Genomic DNA, 25,034 nt, shown 5'->3' on the forward strand with positions numbered 1-25,034 from the left:
TCTATTTTGCGTTTAAATTCACTTTTTGAGATAAAATCTGAATTTTTGCACGCTAAATTTACAGTGAATTCAAAATAATGTGATTTTTTTACATGAACTAAATATTTAGCTTAGAAATTGTTGTTTACACTTCTATATACAGTGGAACTTCTTTATGCACTGATACATCAAAAATCTGAATAGGAAATGTTGAGATGAAGTTTTCCAAGTTTGCTGTCAATAGAGTGAAAATTGTATGAGAAGAGTTCAAGTGTTGCAGTGCTTAAAAAAAGTAGTGATGGACTCAACATTGCTACTGGGTACGTTTCTGCTCTATTGGGGCTACAGTTGGACGTAAGTTGTGACTATAAATTTAAAAAATTTAAAGCTTTAGATGCTAGCTGTAGCGCCACCATCAGGACTATTAGCATACAAATGGACGGACTGATTAAGTTTGGCACGGGACTGGACTTGTGTGCAAAGTTTGGTGAGTCTTCGTGCATGGGAACATGGATTTCTTAGGAAGAATAATAACAATACTGGCAATAACAATAGGGTTGATGCAGCTTTGCTGCTCTGCACCAAAAGAAATTGACAGCTAGTAGTTAAAACCAGGTTGATATTACTGTACAATCAGCATCAAACATTGTGTGTTTGCACGTCATAAATGGATGATAGAGTATATGTGAGCATGCTCGAGTTTGTCAAGACAACAGCTCCAGATTGTGAGTGGGTGGCCTCTGATCCTGTGCCATGAAAAAAGCCTGACTTGAAAAGTGTGTCATCTCCCGCCAACGTACACCAGTCATGCCAGCCTCGAGGCTTTCTCAGCACCACGAGTGGTCATGGTACTGCAGTGCTCTTAGCGGAGAGATCCACATAGACTTAGATAGGGTAACATAGGGTAGGAAGATTGGGTAACAAAACAAAAACACTTTTGCACCCCATATGGAAGACTGTAAGTATTAATGACCTATGCAACTAAGCGTTAAATCAAAATCAAGACTCTCTATACTGCTGTTTTATTTGCTTGATTGTATGTTTTATTGTTGCACTATCACTGCTGAAACTGCACATCTGGTCTCTTAATTTTGTAGTTTATTTTCCTTTTCCTCCTACTTGACTTGCCTCTGTGTTTGCTGTACAAATGAGCTCGCCTTGGCCTTGAGTACAAAATATAAGGTCTTTGACGAAACACTCAGCAGCCATCACGTGAGACACAAAAAGGCAAGTTATTATGACTTTGTGACAGGTAGGACCTGCCAAGTAACTCATGGGATCTTGGGAGCACTCTGGCGTGCACTGCATGTTAAAAACAAGTTGATGGTTGGAGGATAAATATACAGCATGTTGTCTACTCAAGGTCTGTTATTATAGAACTCAGTTGATATCATTTCCAATGAATTTATTCTTAATTTGTGAAATGCATCCGGGCAAAGAATAATAATAATTTCAGCTATTCTCAGAGCTGAAGTTATTGTCTTTATTCACACAGTGAGATGAAGTAGCCCACATGTCCAATTCATCAGGCATGACTAACAAAGGCGGCATAAGTAATTGTTTGTCTTTAGACTCAGTACAAAATGATAATTCAACTACAACATCCTGCAAAAGGAAATATGAGTGTCTGATTCTGATATGTGGAGCACAGACTGAATCAACGGCGAGCCACAAAGACTGACAGTGTGAAATGATATCAGAGAAAGAGACAGATGGAAAGTATGATTTTGCACACCACTCACCAGGTTCTCGGGGCTGTGCAGCTCGTGTGTGGTCGAGGCGCAGCGGGTGATGAGAGACTTGAACATGCATCCCACCACCACCGCCTCCATAGTCTGGGCCACGGACTTGTTGTCCCCCGTGGTGAAGTTGTTCCCAAAGCCTGCCTTGTCTGGAAGCAAAAGGGAGGCCACGGATCACACAGGGGGGTGGTTTTAGTCAGTGGGGGGGAGAACATTTTTGACAGATGACCAGCTTGAGTATAAATCAGTAAGCCCGTACAACAGGGAGGGAAGGAGGGGTGGGAGGGAGGGAAGGGAGAATTGGGGAGGGGGGGGGGCAAAAGAAAAGGGTCAATAAGGCATATGGTGGGAGAAGCAAACTGAAAAGGATTCTGGGTGGGGTATAAGGAACACATGCAAGTGACTAAGGCCTGCTATAAAAAAAAACTTAGAGTATGAGGCTTATTCTCTTGGTCCGGTTATGTCTATGCAAAATATATAAGTTCTATAAATACCAGATGTAATCATACAAGTCTAAATTTTGTTGCAGGTGAGTTTTGTCACTTTCGGAGAGAGTGAGGGGTGCAGCGATGGAAGCAGTGCCTAGGGAAGGGTCTGATCACGTGAGTATATTCATTGTTATTATTGCTATTATTTATGGCTGTTATTAATTATTGATCATGTGTATCTACCGATGTTTCTTTTTTTCGCCCTCCTGGACCTCTCACCTGCACTGCCGTACTCTGCAAGAGAAAAAAGGCGGGGCACAAGTTGATTGACATCAAGCCAGCATAGACATGTACGCGGGTGTCGGAGTGTTTGGCACCCCACCTCCTCCGGAAGGAGGTAACCTCGAGACTCACACGCAAAGATATTCACAGGCAACAACAACACACACACTGACACACACACACACACACACACACCCAAAAACTAAACACTGTGCCCTGTTCACTTTAAGAATTAAAACAGTCATCGGTTCAGTAACTTGCCAATTGTACAGTTTGTAAGCTGTGATTGGGCTGTTTGTATTTACCATGTACAAAATACTTCAAATGTCAGTGCAAAACTGAATTGGCATGTACAATGTGTCTCAATGCTCAGCAATAACGCCACTGATTGAAAAGAGATGTAATGGGCAAAGCTTTGGATTGGCAAGTGTACAGAATGGATGAGTGAGTAAGGAAGGAAGGATTCATTGAAGTGGATGAAGAAAGGAGGGAAGATGGAAGCAAGAGGAGGACGACCAAAAGGGGGCATAGACAAGCAGTGGAAGGAGAAAGGGAAAAAAAACAGATATATAAACAGGGATAGCGCTGAAATGCAAAGTCGAAGTGTGGGGTGAGACAGTGTCTGTACAATTCAGCTTTGTCCGCTTTTTATTACATACTACTCTGTAATGTAGCAGCCGCATTAGACCTTTGAGTGTAATATAGATTAAGAGGTAAAAATATACTGTAATTGTATAATATAAGATAAGAAAGTTTGTAAGAAAGAGTGTAATCCTCTGTATAGTACTGCTGAAATGATTACTCAATTAATTGACAACTACTTTGAAAATGGATTCAGTTTTGAAACTTTGGAGATTCTTTGGAACTTTTGTAATCTTTCTAATACTTCGGTTTAACTGGCTTCAGGTTAGTTAGGTAATCATGCTAACATGCTCACAATTACATGGATAACATGCTGATGTTATGCAGGTATAATCCAAGATATTTTAGATCCTGAGACGCCCAAACGCAGAGTAATTTTCTGTATCTGGGTCACGTGGGTTTAGGAGACGCTGCAGGTCCCGAGTCCATTGATTCCAATGGGAGAAGTGAACACAAACATAGATTATGACCAACTATTTTGGCCCATAGTCACCATGGTAAACATTGCACCCATTTGTTCTGACACTAAAATGGCTTTTTTTTTTTTTTTAGACGTACAAATCCAAAGATACATTTTTGTTTGAGACCTATTTCTGTCTCAGGAACAAACTCTCGCGAGATCTTGAAACCTCAGATTAGTTAACGGTGACTAACGTTTGCGACACCCTAACAAAACTAATTTCCGTAATGTCATTTTAGCAACAGAAAATATAAAAAATTATCCAAAAATAACTTTTAATCCATGACGCTCACTACAGTTTCAAACAAGGCCACACCCACTTAGGAGACAGGACGTATGTACCGTTTCATACCATTGGCCCAACTAGTAATCTTCAGTTATAGAGAATCTTTAGGCAAGTCAAGGCACGGCAGCTTTATTTGTGTAGCACATTTCTGAATGTAAGTATGGTAAGTATAATGTATTTAATATAATGTGTGGATATTCTCTATTTTGGATGCACACTATTTTGTTTAATTTAGCCTGTTAGCATGCTAACATTGGCTTATTAGCACTAAACAGTGTAATAAAAAGGAAAAGAATACTGCTGAGGGAGATGGGAATGTTGATAGCTTTGCAGGTATTTGGTTATGACCAAAGTGTCTATTAGCAAATTTTAGCATGCTAACACACTACATTAAGATGATAAACGGCAACATTTTACCTGTTAAACATGTAAGCATTGTCAAGAGAGCATGTCAGCATGCTGACTTTTGCATTTAGCCTAATAGAGTTCCTAGGGTGGATGTAGATTCTTGTTTCCAAATGACTAATCAATAATTTAAACTAAATATCACCAAATAACTCTGTGATCAAATAAACAGCATCCATCCTGACCTGAATCGTTTAAGCATTGAAAATCAATATCAGTCAAACCCAGTTGCACCCTAATTTGTGCATTTGTTACTCTTGCATATACATATTTTTTGTGTGTCACCATCTGCATCTGGTCCCACTCACACACATCACCATACTTACTGTCAGTAATGGGCTCCATGCAGAAGCCCAGCAGTGCATGCAGGAAGTCCACAATGTTATTGAGAGAGTCTTTGTTGACGTACTCGCGCATTGTCTGTCGAAACTGCACCTTGTCAAGCTTATAAAGGCTGGTCAGGCAGTTCTGGGCCTGAAAGGAAAGAATTGGAACAGGATGTACTAGACAAATGAGAAAAAGTCAGTGAGAAAAAGAAGGGCCTTCTTTGCAGAATGTGCTATTTCCATCATATTTTATTGATTCTCATGAAAGATATCAGCCATTGAGATAGAATTGTATTTCTCCGAGTTAATATAAGTTAATGTACTGAAATTCTAAAGATGAGCATTAAAATACAACTGCAGCTTCTTCTCATTGAAGTCAGAAACTCAGCTGCAGCATTCATTTGGGTTTTATGAAACTTAACACACCATTGGAGCAATGTGGTTAACAATCACTGGAAAATGAATATGTCAGGCATCACAAGCGGTGCTGATTTGTGGAAACTGCACACATGCACAAAAGAGGCTCAGCTTATGCAAGAAAAAGAGGCTGACCTGCATCCTGAGGCGATCTCCAGAGAGTCCACGGTGTCCCTCGCCACAGCCGTAGGCACAACCCAGCGACTTGACTATCTTTATCAGCATGGTCAGAGCCAGGCGGTGAGTGCTGAAGCCGGAGCCCTCTTCCTGTTTTCATGGAGTGGAGGACACAAACATGAACCCACAGGACCCCAAGTAGATATGTTTAGATATCCGAAGTTTATAACCCCTATGACCCACTTCCAAAGTACAGACAAACCTTTTTATCATTATCTTTGTTATTCTTCACGTCATCTTTGCTCCCTTGCCCACTTCCTCCACCACTTCCCCCTCCTCCTCCACCTCCACCTCCGCCTCCATCTCCTCCTCCACCTGCTCCTGCCCCCGGGACTGCCCCACTTCCCTGGGCGCCTCCTCCGAGGCCCTGGGCCGCTGTGTCTTTGACTCGTGCCTCCTGGTTCTCCTTGTTGTCTGGCTTGGACAGCTTCTTGCCCATGCCGGGCACCACGCCCAGTTGCAGCAGGAAGTCAATGATGTTGAGGGCCACGTCGCAGATCCTGGAACTGATGTCGTGGCTGAGGACGGCATAGAGAGCCCGTAAAACAGCCTGAAATACAAAAAGAAATGTCCAACCAATTGTGAAAAACCAGAGGGGCAAAAAAAGCAGAAAGTAAACTGGAAAGCCATCATGAGCTAGTAATAAGTTGGATAATTGTTCCGTTGTATTAATTCAGTTTGTAATCCAACTGGTGTCCTTGCTGGTAAGTAAAGTAGCAGAAGGCCAATGACTTCCGTTATATGTATTTGCTCACAGGGATCATTTACTCACAGTGAGGTCCAGCATGCCGTTCTTCAGCACAAAGTTATTGGTCCCTTCAATGTTCTCCCCTTCCTCGAGAAAGGAGTAGTTGATGCAGGAGTCGGTGAAGCTGCGCGGCAGGTTGGCGCAAGCCAGAGGCTCCGCAGGGATCTCGGGGACAGTGACAGGGTTACAGAGCTTCTTCATGTGCTCGGTGAAGAAGTCGGCGTAGCCAACGTTAAATGACGCCACCGTGGTGTTGAACGCTGCCATGGTAATAGTGGAGATCTGAGATCGAACTGTGGGTGGCAAAGGGAGGCAGTGAAGTGCAGCTGGATAAATGCCGTGATGCATTGTTATTACATGAGGGCAACCATGACCGTGGGGGGATAACATGTTGAATACTCTATTGTGTTTATTTTCACCTCGACAACATCTTTTTCTTTACCTGTACTTACATTCTCCTTTTTTTTTTTTTTTACAGGATATCTATATATCTACATTGTTCTGAGAAATTAACCATTCTAAGTGAACCTAATAGCATGCATGGGATACAGTGTGGAGCAGAGCCTAAAGCCAGCAGAGTTATTTTTATGTAAATTAGCATTGTCACAGGAATATTACTGTTATATAAGCCCGTCCTATTTCTGCTCTGCAGGTCTCAGTGGAGCCAGCAGCATCTGGCGTTCATTGTAGCTGATTGATAATTGTGTTTGTGTGCGTTTTCATCTTACTGCACGTTGTCTTTGGTTTATCTTGTTGTATATTCATTTGAAAAATAGATATTTTCTGGTTTCTTTTGTTTACCTTACCTACCATTACCTGTTTGAGTGCTGTATGAGTTGGAAATATGGCATTAGCTTATTTGGGCCTTGTTCTCAGATTTGATTTGCTCTTTACTTGGTGACAACTTGCTCTTAGCTAATCGTGGTCTTAAAACCAATTCAACTAACCCCAGCTCTGCCTCTCCTTACCCTCTCGGACGGTGTTATCGCTGTGGCTGTTGGAGTGGTCGGGCATGTCTCGGAGCAGAGAGTGGTGGGAATGAGAGTGTTTGGCGCTCAGGCTGTCGGCGTCTGCAGCCGTGTCTGTGCTGCCCCTCCGTGTGAATTTGCCTGGAAAGTGATGAAGATACAGATAGACAGATACGACTGATAAGGTTGAATAAAACACACACACACATACAGACCCAAACACACACAAAAATGCCAGCCAACTGTTGTAGGAGTCCCCCCATTTATGTCCTGCACATATTTGTTTTGAAAATGTCATTCTGGGAAAAGGGCTTCTTTGAAATAGCAGCTAAACCAAGTGATCAAGGATTACATCTGCTGCTCACTACCCAGCCCTCTGGACCCACTACAGTTTGCCTATTGTCCCATCTTCAACAGAAGATGCAATAGCACACATTCTCCACACCACCCTATCTCACATGGAAATAAAAATGTGAGATTGCTGTTTTTTATCTCCAGTTCGGAGTTACACTATAGTTTCCTCCAGGCTCGCCATGAAGCACAAGGACCTGGGATTAAACTCCCCACTGTGTACGTAAATCCTTGACAGGCAGACCCCAGGTGTTGAGGGTGGGAGGACATACGTCTTCCACCCTCATCCTTAACACCAGAGCACCCCAGGGCTGTGTTTTGAGTCCCCCGCTGTACTCTCTGTACACTTTTGCTGTCCAACACCATCACCAATTTTCCGACGATACAGCTATGGTAACCCTGATCACAGACACATTGTATTGTATGGATGTTTGTGGACAAATAATTATAAAGTTTCTTCTTTCCAAAAAGACAACAATGTACCTGAAGGAACTACCTACTTCTGACTATCATTACGAATGAACAAATGATAGTGGACCTTGGGAATAGGCAGGGATAATATAACAGGTCCTTGGAGGCAAAGGTGTACAGCTTCAGGTACTTTGGTGTCCACATCCCCGAGGGTCTGACCTGGGCACCACATACTGAGTCAGTGGTGAGAAAGGCAAGGCAGAGACTGTTTCAGCATCAGACGCTTGGAGAAATTACAGGTATCCCCTCAAACCCTAAGGAATTGTTACTGCTGCATCATGAAGACGGAGAACATTACTGTCTGGTAAGGAAACAGCACTGAACAAGACCGTAAGGCCCTGTAGAGAGTGGCTCATTCAGCTAAACAACAATAGGCGGTGCCCCACTCTGCCCAAAGGACATTGTCACCAGGCGCAGCAAGAAAAAGGCTAAGACAATCATTAAAGATCAAAACCACCCAGTTAAAAGCCTTTTCTCACTGTTGAGGTCGGAAAAAAAGGTACCAGATAAATCAGGTCTGTACCAACAGGCTCAGGAGAAGCTTTTACCTACAGGCTAGTGATGGCCCATAGCACCATTTAGTGGGCTCAAAAAATGATGACACTGGTTCATGAAGCTTCATTTGGCCATCACTTCTACAGGCCACTCGGATCCTACACAAGGTCATAACCTAAGAGTATACCCAAATTATACACATACATTTTACCAAAAAAGTATTGATTGATTGATTGATTGATTGATTGATTGATTGAATTGACATAAAAGATTATGGTGAAAGAGGCCAGTGGGTTCATGGAAACAAGGCTTTAAAAAGTCACCAACTCTCGATAGTGTCTTTGTGCCTTGAGCAAATTTTAATCACACTTCCTAGCGAGACCTAATAAGAAATACCAACGTTAATGAAGTGACCTAATCCACTAGCTGCCAGCCAGATCTAGACAGAATCCTATGACTCACCAAGTGAGAGCTTAGGGGAGAGAAGGCAATATTGCAAACTGGGGACATGCAATCTATTCTGATTATGAACAGTCTCACTCTGCCTACCCATGATGGTGGCCTGCCAGCCCCCTCGGTCCAGAGCCCGCCGATCATCACCCAGGCCAGAGAAGCTTCCAAAGGAAAAGGTGCTGCGGGTAGGGGAAACGTCCAGGTGGTCCTCATGGAGCAGGAAAGGAATCCCCATACGACGCTGACGCTTCTTCCCTGTGTAATGGAAGGGGATGGAGCCCTTTCTCTCACGGTCCTCACGCCGGTTCTTAAACTGAAACAGAACAGGGCTTCCAAGTAACAACTGCAATACTCTAAGTCCTGCATGCTTTTATAATGTAAATGTCTGTTATTCTTACTGACCACAGCATGAAGTAAACACACTCTTAACACACTGTGTCAGTCAAAGTCAATGGCAGGAAAATAAGTCCCAAAATGAAATCAGAAAAGTTAAAAATTTAAACAGTTTTTTACTTGATCCATATATGACCTACAGCTAATACTGCCTTCCTTGCCCTGATCTAGCTTTCTAATCATATCAGAAGTTTAGAAAGAATCCTGCACACACTTCAAATCAGCTACATATGCAATTAGCATGTTAGCATGAACAAGAGACCATCTGGATGTCTGGCTCTGACCTTCTTGAAAATGTTCATTCCCAGGTCCGAGGAGAGGTCAGGGACTGCCTGTCGACGGAGGTTGGTCAGAGAGACCTTTGTAAACGTCTCCGTGCTAAGAGATTTCTCCTCCTCATTGCATTTCAGACTCATATCCTGCAAAACACCGCAGAGGATACAGATGATGTATGGTCAGTCAGTGTAGCATGGATATCTGAAGGACTACATGAATGCATCTTTGAAATTTGTCATTTACACTGCACAGAAAATAATAAATACGTTATGTAATATGTTAACATGTATATAGAGACCTCTGCCAGGAAATGCGCCCTTGTCCTCCTGATGTTACCTGAGTCTTGTGGGTGTTGACCAGTGAAGGCGTGGCAGCCACCATCGAGCTGCTGCGTGGGCGTGGCAGAGGCGTGACCAAAGGTTCCGGGGTTCGTTCAGGTCTTTCCTCCAGGATCTGCCTCAGGCGCTGCAGGTAGTACATCAGGGCCCAGTGCACACCCTCTTCCGTCCAGTGTGGCTGCAGCAGGCAGCGCAGCACCGCCACATCAAAGTAAGTGGCATAACGTGCTCGTTGGGCCAGGGAGGTTGGCAGGCCAGCAGGGGCTGATGTCCTTAAAGAAGAGGGAAGAGACAAGGTTGTTTTTACTGGTTTGACCCATATACTGAATATATATACAGTCTATGGTTTAACCCTTTTGTCTCTAACACCACCCCTTTTTCACTCAGACAGTCAAAAAGAAACAGAAACGGTATAGCCTACATGTCCAACAAAACTTTTCTGATGTCCACTTAGTAGGTGGTGATGGTGCAGTGGATATGACACATGCCTTTGGTGTGAGAGATCAGGGTTCGATTTCCAATGCCATACATCAACCACTGTGTCCAAGTGTAACTTGGAATACATGTAGTTCAGCAAATTCAATTACCGTTTGCACAGACAAAGCATGATGGGAACAGTAGTGTCAAACTTCCAAAAGAAAAACACTGGGGGAACAATATGATTAAGATTAGAATAGTCTTTTTGTAAAAAAAAAATGCCCTCTATCTGTTTAAGTTAAGACCAAAAATTGGAGTCTGCCTTCATGGAAATTGTGTGTGTGGCGCACCTGTTAGTTATACGGGAGACAGGCCTGTCATTTGAGTTCATGACAAAACCTTCCAGTGCTCGTTTTTCATGCATGTGACAATTGAATAAAGGACTTTTTTTCCAGTCTAATTTCTTCATTTAAGTGTTTTTTAAAACCATGTTAAAATCTGGTCTTGTCTCGATCTCGTGAACCCAATCTCGTGTCTCGTCTTATGAGCTGGGTGTCACGTCACACCCCTAGTTTATAGTGATTTTGATATTGGCAAAGAAGGACAAAAGTAAGGCTGTGCCGTTTCCGTGGTAAGAGTAACAGCGGCAAAGTGGTAAATATGGCTCCTGTACACTGAATGTTTTTTTTGTCTCTGCTGAAGTTTATAATGACTATGCACTTTGTTAATCTGAATGTTTAAAATGAGTTATTGGGAATACCCCCGAGCTTCACATCCTTGGGCTCTACATAAGGTTGCACCAGCTCCAGCTTCCCCTGTCATCAATGGTGGAGGAGTTTAAAGTCGCCAAATGCAGACTGTCCCTGACATATAGGCAGAAATGGCAAAAGTACTCACTTCCCGTACTCAAGTACAAGTACAGATAATTGTGTTAAAAAATGCTCCGGTAAAAGTAGAAGTACTGATTTAACGTCTTTACTCAAGTAAAAGTAAAAAAGTAGAGGCTTGGAAATGTACTTAAAGTATAAAAGTAAAAGTAGCCTTGCGAATGACAAAGCTCCCTGGACCAGACAGATGTTACTAGAGAGCAAGCCCAGAAACTACAGTGGACATGGAGAAAAGGCTCTTTATATGCCATTGGCTGCATGTTCAATGGATGTCTGCCAATAGGCCTAAAACATATAGCTTTTTGGGACTCCAGGTTAATAAGATTCTGACCGAGTAGCAAGATATGAATTCAGTTGTGATTTTGTGAGAAGTCTGTGTATGTTCCCATCCAATTAGATTCAATTGGGTTTTGATGACGCAAAAATATTAACTAACTCCTATGAAATTATTTGAAATTTAGTGAGGACTAGATTAGGACTGGATATAAAGCCCCAGGTGTGTCTGTTAAAACAGAGACGGAAATAACTTCTCTCCGTTAATGCTTTTTACAGTCAAGCATCAGTATAAACATGGGCCTGGGTAGCTCTGCTATGGCTGTGTGTGGTAATAAATTAAATAAATAACATTGTAAAGGCTACCATACATAATGCATAGGAATCATATAGGCTAATAAATAATAACATTAAACCCACTATTAATTACATTATCTTAATGAGCAAGGACGTTCAACAATCGCCATTATATCGAAAAAGCCAGGTGTAACCTAGCTTAGCTAACGGGTGTAACCTGGGTAACAGGCGTGACCTAGCTAGGTGTAACCTAGCTGGCTAACAGGTGAAGAACACAAACAAGCTAACTGTTCAATGTGCAAGAACTACAGACTAACAACAGGCTTAAATGAACTGACAACATCAGTTATATGACTTACAGTTCTCAAAGATGCACAGACACAATCTCAAGTGATTATCCTCCGTACAGCTAGCCTCTTTTTCTTTTCTCTCACTTTTTTCGCCGTGTGGCGTGCGCGCCCGCTCGCGGTGTGAGGCGCGTGTCCGCGCTATTCTCGACTATTCCCAATCACACGTGATAGACGAGCTTGTGTACCAAACTAAAGTAACGAGCCAATTTTGTAAAATGTACAAAAGTACAAAAGTACCGATATTCGTGTTAAAATGTAAGGAAAAGTAAAAGTAAAAAGTCGCCAAAAATAAATAATAAAGTAATGTAAAAATATCTGAAAAATCTAAAAGTAACGAAGTATTTGTACTTGTCAGAATGAGATCTGGCCATTAGAGGGCCTTCAACGCGGCAATTAACCAGACAGAATGTTCCAAAGACATCACTGGAAACCCTATGCACTGGAAGACAGGGTCAAAGCCCCCCCAGGGAGAAAGATTCAAGATTCAAGAACTTTATTTGCCATTTGTGTTTTCACACATAGGAACTCTTGTGCGGTTGTTGCTCAGAGAGTCAAGTCGAGTTTAAAAAGACACACAAAGCATTTACATTATAAATAAATAAAATTGCAAAACCATTAAAACCATTAAAAAGTACAAATAAATAACTAAATAAATTTGCATTGCTAAATTGCAAAAAGTATAAATGCATTTTGCCCTTGGCCCCTAAAGACAGCCCCTTATAAGATATTGAAGTGCACAGTTATTATTAAATAAATAAATAAGATGCACAGATGTGTTGCACAGATAAGATAACCATGATCCAGGATGAAGTCCGAAACCTTGAGGAAGAAGGGAAAGCAACACTCCAAGAGAACAATCACATGGAGTGAACTGTGGTTGCTGGAGCACTTCCGTGTATCCTTTTACTCCAAGTATTGTATGAGACTGTATCAACCGCCATGAATTAACACAGGTGGAGGATGAGGGAGGACCAACTGTGCAGGTTGTGTGGTGGGAAAGGAAACAATGGCAGACATTTTGTCAGGGTGTAAGATTGCATTGACACAGAGGAGATACAGGTGGCTCCATGACGAGGTGTTGGCAGTGCTCGCAGACATCCTGGAGCAGGAAGGGAGGATGGAACAACCAGACAAAGCAAGACCACTGCTGAGCACCATTGCCTTTGTGAAAGACGGCCAAAGGACTGTCGTCCACACCCAAGCCAGGCTGAATCTCCTGCAGGCGGCCCAGGGATGGGAATAGGAGGTTGACATTGGGAGGAAATTCCACTTCTACTGTCCACAACTCCAAGGCCTGAAACCATCATGTGGTCTCCAGAGGGAAAGAAGATCATCCTGGTGGAGTTGACGGTGCTGTGGTCGGAGGGCTGTGAGGAAGCGGAAGAGAGGAAAAAAGCTAAATACCAGCGTCTTGTCCAAGACTGCCGGGACGAGGGGTGGGCAACATGGCTGAAGTCGAAAGGTTGAGGATTCCCAGCTCAATCTGTGTGGAATCTATTGACAAAGGTCGGAGAACAGCCGTTCCTAGGCTGGGAGAAGCGTCAGAGAAAGACAGCCTCCTGTTGGCTCTGGCACAAGAGAGCTGCTGGATGCCTGGAAGAGGGGGGCAGTGACCTGGCCATTTTCATCTGACCTGCCAACTGGAGGGTGTTGCAGTTAAGGGTTGAAACACCCAGAGAAGGTTGGGGACCACTTGACAACTTCATCTTCCAGGCCGAGGCTTCATCCATTAGAAATGGGTGTATATTAGCATCGCTGATGTATTATGCAACATCACTGAATATGTAACAGGAGCACTTTTAGTTTATACATTTCAGTAACCTGTTCTTAAGGGCGGACGGTTAGTGTCAAACGTGTATGGCATAGAGTAGGCTACTTTAAATTTAGAGCTGGATGATTAATCGGAAATGTATTGACGTTGTTTTTATCAGTTATATGTCACAGGACTAGAGTCAAATGTGTTTAGTGAAAGCCGTGGCTGTGCTCAGTGATGTGATGGACTCTAGTAAATGCAGACGTAGAACTGAAATGTGTAGAAAAGAAATAGGTTTTGCCACGTGTAAATGATTTTGAGTTAATTAAACAACCAGTGAGTAGCAATGTGGTAAAGACATGATATGCACTGTTTTTTCATTGTTTCTGTTTCACCTCCTTCATAAAGGTCCCATACAGTATATCTGCCATCGACGTACCCATCCCTGGGACCCGTAGCATAAACTACATGCTCCTTTATCCTGAAAAGTATGTGTGCCATGTACCAAACCTGCAAAAATACGTATTCTAATTATCAAAATAAATAATGTCCTAGGACATTTTAGTGTTACTGACGTGCCAAATTATAGTCGCCTAACTAACAATGAAACCAAAAAATGTAAATTTACGAGAGGAATTGACATAAACAAATCTGACAGCTGCCTGTTTAATAGTTAAATTAGAGATCATGAAAAAAATACATCATGAACTTGAGCGTTTTGCAACTGTTTGAGCCTTTCCAGCACTGTCACGCAACTAGCCACATATCAATTACACTTTGTCACGGCCTTTCCTGTTATATTAGCATGTCGTTAACTCCCGCCACACCGCTTCATTAATAATGCATCAAAAGAGGATGGTAAACAAGGGCAGAGCCCCCCTCTGGCATCATTGGGAGAGCAGCAGAGAGAGAGAGAGAGGGAGCCTAAGCGTTCGTGAGTCCACTATAAATAAGCCGGAATGAAGGTCAGCGGTTGGCGAGCTGCGGAGCATATAGAGCTCCACACACTGTGGAGAAACATATTGTTACCAGGAGAGCGAGAGAGAGAGAGAGAGAGAGAGAGAGAGACAGGAAGGCATTTAATCTTGTTGCCGTTGTAAGAAATGGCGCAGGAAGAGATGATTGATTTCTACATGAATCACTTTGAGAGGGGACAGCAGAGGGAGGCCATATCATGTTTCACTGTCTAGCCGACACCCATATTAATAATATCTCTGTTCTACTAATCTTCTCTGCACTCTGCTACTCTTCTTTACCCTTTGCCGGTACCTACTATACTTACACTCTCTACTCTACTGGCCTCTGCAATAACAATACAACACTCCTCTCTTGCCTACTCTCTTCTACCTTTCCTAACGTCCTAACATCTCCTAACATCTCTTTCCTATTCCCAAGGGTCCTTTCTATGTGTTTTCCCATAGGCAGATAGCAAGCAGGTCTTTAACCTGACTGATGCATGGTCGTTGGTGCTAAAAGTCTTTGACACAGCGAGACACGAACGCTGGTTTTTCGGGGTGACAGTCCAGTGAATTATTGCCTATGCAATCCAATCTAACACCTCCCCCACATCCTCCATGAATCACAACGGTTCTTTATGGTTTAGCAGAAGATCGTGGGAGGTTAAATAAGGAACGTTTCAGGGACACGTGGGTGTGAACCCTGGTCTCCTCCTGTTCTCTATATCTATGCTATACCTTCTATATGTCTAATTCTATGATTCAAAAAGACAAACATGATTTGGTTGACAATCTTTGGAATGGTCGAGCATATCTAATCCTGAGCACCAGGATAAGGAAGTGTAAAGATGATCTTGAGGTAGCAGAATCCAATCCAAACTCAGTCATCAAATGTTTCATTTTCTCTCCTCAGTAATAATAATAATAATAATAAATACAACGTCCAAACACCATTTTTCTGGCTTCATGAATGGCTCAGTGTGATAAATGCCTCCTGCTTTAATTAGAAGGTGCACTAAATGTTAGTGTAGAATATAAATACAACATCATATGAGAGCTTTTCAGGCTTTACCATGTGGAGGAGCGTAGCCATAGAAATAGACACATAGAAGAGTGTAAGCAAATGCAAGCATGTGTCTATTTCTCTGTCTATATAAATTGACACATAGAAGATATGGCTATTTCTAGGGACCTCCCTTTCCTTCTAGGTGTATGCTATACTGTCTATGTGTCTATATCTATGCTTACTGTTTACGTGTCTGTTCCTATCTATATATGAGGCATGTGGCTCAGAGTGCAGGGCGGGTTGGCCCCCTACCCTAAGGTTGCCATTTCAATCCTGTCCTTCTCCTCCACATTAAAGCCTGAAATGCTCTGTTATGATGTTGTACTTATTGGAGTGTGTATTTATCGTTCACATTACCGCGGCGAGAAAATGAAAAGCTCTGATGATATGGCTGGGATTTGATCCTGTAACCTCAAACCATGACCCAAGCTATTTACCTTGGTGAGCTATTGTAAGGCAAGACCACAGTTCCCATTTTATTATTTGTCATTGTCACTATGTGCCTACAAACAGACATAGACATAGACATGCCAAGCCTCCTCCATCTATGTACAGTATGTGTCTATATCTATGTCAAAGCCTACCTTCTGCCTGTGTCTATTTCTAGGCACACAGTGTGAACAACAAATAATAGAACAAAAAGTTGTTTAATCCAGAGGGATATCTCACCAGGATAAGTAGCTGGAATGACAATCAGAGGTTCTCTCCTCAGAGCTTTTCATTTTTTTCTCCTCAGTAATGACAACTTACAACCTTTACAGTTCTAGCTTCATAAATAGCTCAGTGTGATAAATACGGCATGATCTATTCAGAAGGTTGTGGGTTTGATTCTTTTGAGGTGCACTAAATATTAAGGTCAGTAATCTAGATTATGAATACAACAACATACCAGAGAATTTCAAGCTTTAACATATGGAGAAACACGCCTGGATTTAACCAGCAACCTTGGGGTAAGTGCCAACCCTCCCTAAACCCTGATGCACATGTTGCATACATAAACATAGGAACAGACACATAAACACTAAGCATAGCCTTAGAAATATACACATAGAAGGTATAGAGGTATATCTAGAATGAAAGGAAGGTCCCTAAAAAATAGAGACATAGAACAGTGCAAGCATGTGCAAACATATTCTATGTGTGTCTCTATTTCTAGGGACCTTCTTTTCATTCTAGTTCACGCTATACCCTCTACATGTGTCTATATCTATGTATGTCTATTCAAATACATAAAATAGACACATGAAATATGCTAGCGTATGCTTACATTTTTCTATGTCTCTATTTCTAGGGATCTGCCTTTCATTCTATTTCCACGGCTATGCTTACTGTTTTTGTGTGTGTTCCCATGTCTGTTAGAGCAGCATGGGACTCAGACTGTTGGTGGGGTTGGCCCCTTACCTCAAGGTTGCTGGTTCAACCCTGGCCTCCTCCGCCACACGTTAAAAGCCTGAAATGTGCTGGTTTGATGTAATACTTATTGTTAACATTAGACTTTAATATTTGTGCACCTTCTAAGAATCAAGCTCCCAACCTTTTGAACAGATCAGGAGGTATTTATCACACTGAGCTACATGTGAAGCTGGAAACATAGAGGTTGGAAGTTGTATTTATCGTTACTGAGGAGAAACAAAATGAAAAACTCTGATGCCAAAGTTCAGACTTCAGAATATCATTCCAGCTATCTATCCTCATCAGCTATTTCTCAGGGTTAAATAACGTTTTGCTTCTATTATTTAGTGTTCACACTATGTGCCTGGAAATAAACACGAGCATGGACATAGACTGAAATATGTACGTGCTATACCTTCCATATCTATGCTATGTGTTCTATGTCTTTGTGTCTATTTCTAGGCTGCTGTTGTGTCAGGTTGCCATGGAGACCGAGTGACGAAAGCTACCCCAGGCCCAGCCCCAGCCCTTGACTCCATGCGGTAGAAGAGACGCAGCAGCCAGTGATGCAGCAGCCCAGTGGTTGCCATGGAAACTGCCTCAGCATCAGCAGTGCTCTAAGTGGAGCGCGATGCGGCGGCAGATGAGTAAGCTGCATTAATCACAGGACCCGACGGTGGAAATGATTTTATCTGGGTGTACAAGAGCATGAGATGAAGATCTGACTCTGACAGGGCCTCTGAGTGGACAGAGAAGAAGAAAATGTGTGGATTCAGAGGGTTTTGATTAGATCCTTATATTTAAATGTGCTGATGTGGGACTGTACGGCCAAAACCTCTTTGTGGATCCGTACCTACAGTAGGAATCCAACAACTTGAAAGCGTGAAATGAATTCCTTCTTAGACTCAAATCTCCTTACATTTTCTCTTGCTGTACGTCTAATTTACATCAAACTGACTTTCCCCCCTAACCTTGCCTTTGTCCTATCCAGCGTTTCACACACACTCGTAGAAAGCAATTGATCTGTCATCGTTGAGTGTGTGCGGCAAAACAATAGAGATGAATCTCTTCCTTCCTGCGTGACCGCGTGACTGCTCAAAGGTCCTTTGGTGTTGGAATGTATGACGGGTGCTCATGGGGCTTATTTATGATTTGCAGTCAGTTGCCGGCTGTCATAGCGATCACAAAAAGCCCTGGGGAGACTTTATTTGGTTGCCAGAACGAGTTGAGATGAGCAACGGTTGGCTTATCAAGCCCTCTACGCCTTCTCCCACATCACCCTGTCAGACCGCCGGTTGGGTGATTCAGAAGGGTGACAGGTGTGTCGATCTGGGAGCTCACTGCAGAGCTGGTAGTTTCTGGTGAGACACTGTGTCGTTTTCACCCACACTGCAATCACTGATCACAAACACTGGAAGTAGCTCTTATTAGAGCTGTTGTGTTATTCCCTTTTTTTCGCATGACTTTGCATCGACAGTCAGACTTTTGTCATCCCGAGTTAGCGTTCCCTGCCTCAGCCGTGTCAAATCTGCCTCGTCTGTGCCAAAGCGGGCCCGGATTGAGTGTTTGCTTGGCAGCGAAGACCAAACAACGCCAGACTTGCCGTCGGTTGAGCCGGGCCATGTTGTGCCAGGCTGGGACGTTGCCAGCATTAGACATGTAACACATTATTTCAGCGTAATTACCCCGGTTATGTGGACACAAATGTCAGATAGATCTGGTGATGCTCAAGCGAGACAAGGCTCTGTTCGTGTGGTGTGTGTGTGTGTGTGTGTGTGTGTGTGTGTGTGTGTGTGTGTGTGTGTGTGTGGTGTGTGTGTGTGTGTGCTGACTGAAGAGACAGCACTGCTTAGAGCAACACATTACACAGGGGAAGGAGGAGCTATTCATACACAGTAGCTCTCACGAGCAGGTGGAGAGAGTGTGTGCGGGGCTGTGCAGTGTGTTGGACAGACGCCGCCGCAGGGCTAAATGTTTAGCCATCGAGAAGATGACGCCGCGCGCTCGGTGTCAGCGCGGGTCGCCGCACCGCTTCGACCCACAACTGGCTTCAACCCACAACTGGCTTCAACCCACAACTGGCTTCTTGGGAACATCCCAAATATCAAATATGACTGCACGATTTCACTCGCTTGAGACCGTTCACGTTGCGTGAGACAACCGCTACGCGTCTCGTGTCTGTCTAGATTCATAGCGCACATTTTTGTTGTCGTTTATTCAAATTGTGTGATGAAAAAACCCTCTTCTACACACACTGTGAGCGCACACAGCAACCAAAACACTAAGGGGTTTACATGCAAGGACGTAATCATCCAAAATCAATATGTCAAATTGTGAAATTGTCTTTCATGTGAATTATACTTACAGATTTGTTTGATACATTTGAGATGCGTTTGACATACTTGATGCATTTCATGCATTATTGCCTCTGCACTCCTGTTTTCGGGGTACTTTTGATTGAGTTTTTAATGTCTTCCTCTTCAGTTATTAATAAATGTAGTTCTGCTACATTGCTATTCTTGGTAGCATATTGTCCTATTGTTTTATTACCAAGTATTGTTTAGAATGACTCCATCCTTTGTTCTTGCTGAGGTTTATCCCATGCATTAATCTGAATCTAGGGTGCAGATAGATGGTGTCCTGTTCACAAATTGCAAAATCCTTTGAAACAATATTGTGCTGTATGAATGGACCTAACATAAGTTATTGAGTTAGAATTTGTTTTGAATCCCTACAGTCCATTATTAGTTTGCCAAAACCTCAAATTGGAAGGTATTTTTATTAGCTATTGTAGCACTTTTATACAAATCAACATGTACAATATTTTAAAGTACCAAACCATAAAATAAAGTTGTCCCATGTTGTTCCAACCCAAATAAATGTACCATATGTGTGATCATAAGCATAGGGGAGAGAGAATGGTGGATGGAAAGACTAGTTTATATCTGTCATGCGGAGTGGCTTTGCTATATTTACCTACATGTCCTCCTGCTTAACCTGAATGGAAAAGCTCCAACATGACCCCAGAATAAAAAAATGAATAATACACACACAAGACCAAATGCCCCCCCCCCCCCCCTCCATCTCCATGCTTCTTGAAGTTACATCGATTACCAGTGCTTACTTTTTCTTGGAAGGGCCTTTCACCGGTGGGGGTTGTTGAGAAGGACCACCTTTCTCGACTGAGTTACCACGGCGACAGCTCCGCTCTCCAGCTGCGGGGGAGGAGGAATCTGATTGTGTGGCTTCGCAAACCACCTGGAAGCCCTGTGGGTGGGGAGAGAGATGGACAGATTACTGGAAATGAGTGGACAAGCAGGCGGAAAGAGGGACAGACGGCTCCTGATAATGAAAGGCCTCAGGGGTCGGAGCGGGGTCTCTCTCACGACCCCCGGCTAACTACGCTAATGCTTCCGAATGGCTGGTGCTAATGAATATTATCCATCCAGCCTCTGGGGGATGCTGTGGGGGGGGGGGAGAGAAGCCTCAGAATCTTGCCTGAACACACTCCATCAACATGGGATTCAAAAGCTGACAAGATCTGAGCTTAAAACACTCGCTCACCATGGGACCCGGGTTGCCAGATCCACAGGGGCTGCACTGGTTGTTGACTGGGGAGTTCCTCTTGGCTGTTGAGACAGGCGTAGCAGATTACACGTCTTAATTATGAAGAAATTAAAACAGATTACAAGGGATCTATGAGGCTGTAAGTAAGCATTTTTGTTCCCCCCACCTGTCACAATGTTTCTGACCGGTTTGATGAGCGCAGTGAAGGCGGGGATGTCGGGCTGGCGGTGCTCCCACATTGGCTGCCAGATCACCAGTCCGCTGGCCAATCGGAAGGTCAGGTCCGACTCCTTAACAACAAGAGACGTACGGTGCTGGTATTTAGAAACTCAAAAATAACAGAAGCATTTTGTTTGCAATCCTTCTCAACTATCATCATCCAATCAAAACAAGGAGCAACTTGTGAGATATATTATATTGTTTTCATAAACAAGTCTTGAAATGTTTAGGTAATATCATGCTGTTGGATTATTACAGAGTGTGCTGCTAATAGGACATGCTCACTTACAAGATACAGTAATTCATTGTTCATTTGGGAAACCACAGAGTATTGTAACCTGACCCTTGTATCTGTTTGTACACACAGATCAATAGCCATAGGATGACCCTAAGTACATTATGTGTGTGTTGATAAAGAAAAAAACGATGGATGGTTGTCACCCTGAATATTGCCTTTCCCCCTATGAGAGTCCATTTCCCCAGGTACAGACCTTTATCCGATGAATAAGCGGGGCGTACAGGAACACAAACAGCTCCACTGTGGCCATGCTCTTGTGGAACAGCTTGGTCCGAGCATGCTCATCCTCCTCCAGCAGGGAGCCGCTGTGCTGGGGCCCCGACCCCCCCAGGACGGAGCCGGAGCACGAGCCGGGAGCCCCCGGGGACGATCCCTGGTTGCCCACGGGCTGAAGGAAGGCGCTGCTGCTGCTGCCCCCACCGGACCAGCCGTGGCCCAGGCTGGGCTCGTGGTTGCACTCCTGGGCGGCATCCAGCAGCATCCAGTGCAGCGTGTGGAGCAGCTTGGTCTCGGCCACGCCCAGCTTGTCTTGGTGGCCTGTGGAGGGGTCAGAGGCCAGGGGTTAACGTTGTGTCCTGCTTAGTGTGGTGATGAATGGGGCAGCGTGGATGGCAGACAGCATATTGTCACCTTCCTAAAATAATCGCCTAAGTCATTTTTTGACAAAAAGTATTTTCTTGCCTAAATCGTCTCCTCGTGGTGCTGGCCACCTCTGGTAACATTTCTTACATTCTCAGTTGAACAGGTGATGGGATTCTACGCCTTTGTATAACTGCCTAAGTCAAAATATGTTCAGTATTTGGTTCAGTTTTTGGTGTTGTCTGAAAAACGTGAAAAAATGACTTAGGCGATTATTTTAGGAAGGTGACGGTGGTACTTCATAACTTCTGGTGACGAAGAAAATATCAAATCCAATTGAAAAATGTCACCATGCATTGCTATATTTTTCGCTGACGTCGTGAAGACAAATGACTTTTACCACGTAAACAATTAAGGCCAACGGATAATTGATTGGGGGTGGAAGTCATTTTGAAGCAAAAATGCCAAACTGTACAGTGTTCGAGCTTTTTAAATTGCCGCTTTTCTTTTTTCTTTTTTCTTTTTTCTTTTTTTTCCAAAACGTCTTTTGGTTTTGGACTGTCGGTCTGACAACACGCACGATATAAAGACATCACACTGGGCTTCAGGAAATGTGACATTGTATAGACCAAACGTATAATTGTTAATAACAGCCCTTCTGTCTGTATATTAGACAAGGCGAATTTTCTTTTTTTTAATAATTAATGCTCTTGTCTAATTATTAATCTGGTCTTCATAGGTGCTTTAAATAGTCGATGTGTTCATATAGTAAAATGACATCAATTTTGTGTTGTGTTAAATCCGTGTAACCTGTGGAAAAGGCAATTTTTCTTTTTTTTCATAATCAATGCTCTCGTCTAATTATTAATCTGGTCTGTATAGGTGCTTTGAATAGTCGATGTGTTCATATACTAAAATAACATCAATTTTGTTTTTTCTGTTAAATCCGGGTAACCTGTCAACCCAATGCCTGAAGCGTGGTAATGTGTGTGTGTTGCGTGTCCTCACCCAGCCTGTTCCTGTTGGACAGCAGAATGGAGGTGCAGTGGAGTACATGGGGCAGGGCAGCCTGGACCAGCTCCCAGCGGGAGATGCTCTGGATGGCCTCCGACAGGGCCGGCGACAGCCCGTGGAGCTTGTTCTCCACCAGCACCCGCTCAAAGGACTGGGGAGGCAGCCAGAGTAAAAAAAAGAGACGTCAGCCAGGAACCAAAGCCTCTTTCTTTGGACTTTCTAAATGTCCCACATGGCCTCAAGGGGGGCCATTCCTGCGGGAGAGACACTGGCAGCTCTATTTAGATCCAAAGGGATCTGGTGAAGCTTCATTATGGAGATGAGGTTACAGAGACCTGGCTCCTGGGTAATAGGAGAAAGCAAGGGGAAAAACTAATTTGCTAAATGTAAAATTTAAGAGCCCACTTGATTTGCAGGTGCATTAAGGTAAAAACAGATTACCGGGACGGGAGCGATTATTTTCCCTCACCACGCACATGGCATTATGAAATAACTCACCACACAGGAGGCTTCATACTGTTTTCCCAACTTTGGACGCAGAAATGCACTGAAAAACACACAAATCATCAGATGTTATTGGAAAAAAATAAGAGATACACCATTAAATCTACAATGTTATTTATTTATTTATTTTTTTAGCAAAGGTGATATTTGGCACTCACACTGCAGCTGATCCACAGACCACTTTATTTTCTTTGGCCCACTTTCTAGATTTGCTTTACAGGTGTGACATCATGCAATCTGCACCCATCTCCATCCACCTTGCAACAACAGGCATTCCACCCCCCCCCCCTTTAAATCATTCTGGGTATCATTCTGCATTATAATAGGGCAATACGTTTAATTTTGAGCTTCTCAGGGTAGAAATGCAAGAGGCTTTTCTTGTGTCAGGCAGCGACTTTGACACCATCCCTGGTCCTCCTTATTCTCGGCCAAACACCTGTTATCAGTTTCCCCCGAAGCACACACTAACCTGGTTTGCCTCCATAGGAAGGTCTGGATCGGGAACGGTATTCCTTTCCCGCACTCCGGCTCGTTGTCGTCCAAGCTTTTCCTCTTCACCATTTTGGCCGGACCTGCCTGCCCGCGTGCGTGCGTGCGACCACCGGGGCGCGCGGTGGCTGGTGGCTCTTGCCCAGGTGACCAGCGAGCTCCTCTCACGACATGATTGGGTTCGTCCTGCGTAAAATGGCTGCAAGTGTCGGTCGGTCGGCGAGAGAGAGAGAGAGAGAGAGAGAGAAGAGAGAGAGAGAGAGAGAGAGAGAGAGAGAGAGAAGGGGGGGGGGCTGGGGTGGTGGGTGGAGGAGAAGGAGAGCACTCTGATTTCAGCACCACCCTCACCGGACAGCGACAGATGATCGGCGTGCTAATTTATCGGCGGCGGAGCTTAAAGACGCAGTGTGCACTTGAGCCAGATGTTTTCCTTCATAACCCCTTTCATTTGCGCTTCATTATCATAAATCACACCGCGTGTGACTAGAACACACGTTGAATTGCACCCGGATGGTGTGTTCACATGAGACACGAGCCTCCAAATGAATGTCAACAGGTCCCAGGTGGACACGGGAGTGGGTTAAAAGACAACAGGCACAACGACTTTGTAACTTCCAGTGATGGAAGAAGTTTTCGGATCCTTTGTACTGAAGTAGCCTAAAAGTAGAAATACCACCATGAAAGATTCCATTCCAATTACAGTTGTATTGTCAGTAAAATGTAGGCTTCTTAAAGTATACATATTGGCTCCTCAAAATATATATTCCCAAGTACTATGTTATTATGTCCACATTGACAAGCTATTTGAGATATTACTGGCTAATCTCTAGAAATGTATTGTATTCTATACATGATCAAATCTACACTATAGCAGTAAAAGGTACAATATTTTCATTTTCCAATGTAGTGGAGTAGAATATAGTTGCAGAAAAGGAAAAAGTACGTCAAAATTGCACTAAATACTCAGAGGGATAACTCCAGTGATTCCATTTCCATTGAGTTTTTTTTCTTATTTTTCAAATAGGAGACAAATAATACTGCATGTACAGCATGTTCTTTGCATTCGGCTGTTACTTAACTAACTAGTTGTTGTACTAAACTCGGTAATAAACACAGTATACATAAAGTACAACAGGTATGCAGACCATTACATCAGGCCCCACTACGTGAATGCAGAAAATGTGTACATTACATTGAGTAAATAAATATCATCAAAATGTGTTAGCACTCAAACACTTCCATGTAGAAAAAACATGTTTTTTTCACAAGAAAAAAGAGTAAGACAAATCAAAACCCATAATTTAGTTTCAGATTTAACAAGTTACCATCCCCTATC

General features: G+C 43.2%; 1 protein-coding gene across 1 annotated transcript in view; it reads right to left on the reverse strand.

Annotated features, from left to right (window-relative positions):
• Window positions 1–23,956, reverse strand: part of unc80 (unc-80 homolog (C. elegans)) — a 58,443-nt gene extending 34,487 nt beyond the window's left edge. Inside the window, 16 exon segments of the mRNA XM_032506750.1 lie at window positions 1,722–1,870; window positions 4,551–4,698; window positions 5,103–5,234; window positions 5,347–5,694; window positions 5,917–6,185; window positions 6,861–7,001; window positions 8,727–8,943; window positions 9,308–9,442; window positions 9,636–9,909; window positions 20,153–20,295; window positions 20,593–20,657; window positions 20,762–20,885; window positions 21,306–21,649; window positions 22,700–22,856; window positions 23,204–23,252; window positions 23,679–23,956. Coding sequence (XP_032362641.1) covers window positions 1,722–1,870; window positions 4,551–4,698; window positions 5,103–5,234; window positions 5,347–5,694; window positions 5,917–6,185; window positions 6,861–7,001; window positions 8,727–8,943; window positions 9,308–9,442; window positions 9,636–9,909; window positions 20,153–20,295; window positions 20,593–20,657; window positions 20,762–20,885; window positions 21,306–21,649; window positions 22,700–22,856; window positions 23,204–23,252; window positions 23,679–23,770 — 2,787 coding nt within the window. The 5' untranslated portion in view covers window positions 23,771–23,956.
• Window positions 23,957–25,034: the final 1,078 nt, after the last annotated feature.

The sequence above is a fragment of the Etheostoma spectabile genome, chromosome 24 (genome assembly GCF_008692095.1).
Source record: "Etheostoma spectabile isolate EspeVRDwgs_2016 chromosome 24, UIUC_Espe_1.0, whole genome shotgun sequence".
Classification (NCBI taxonomy): domain Eukaryota; kingdom Metazoa; phylum Chordata; class Actinopteri; order Perciformes; family Percidae; genus Etheostoma; species Etheostoma spectabile.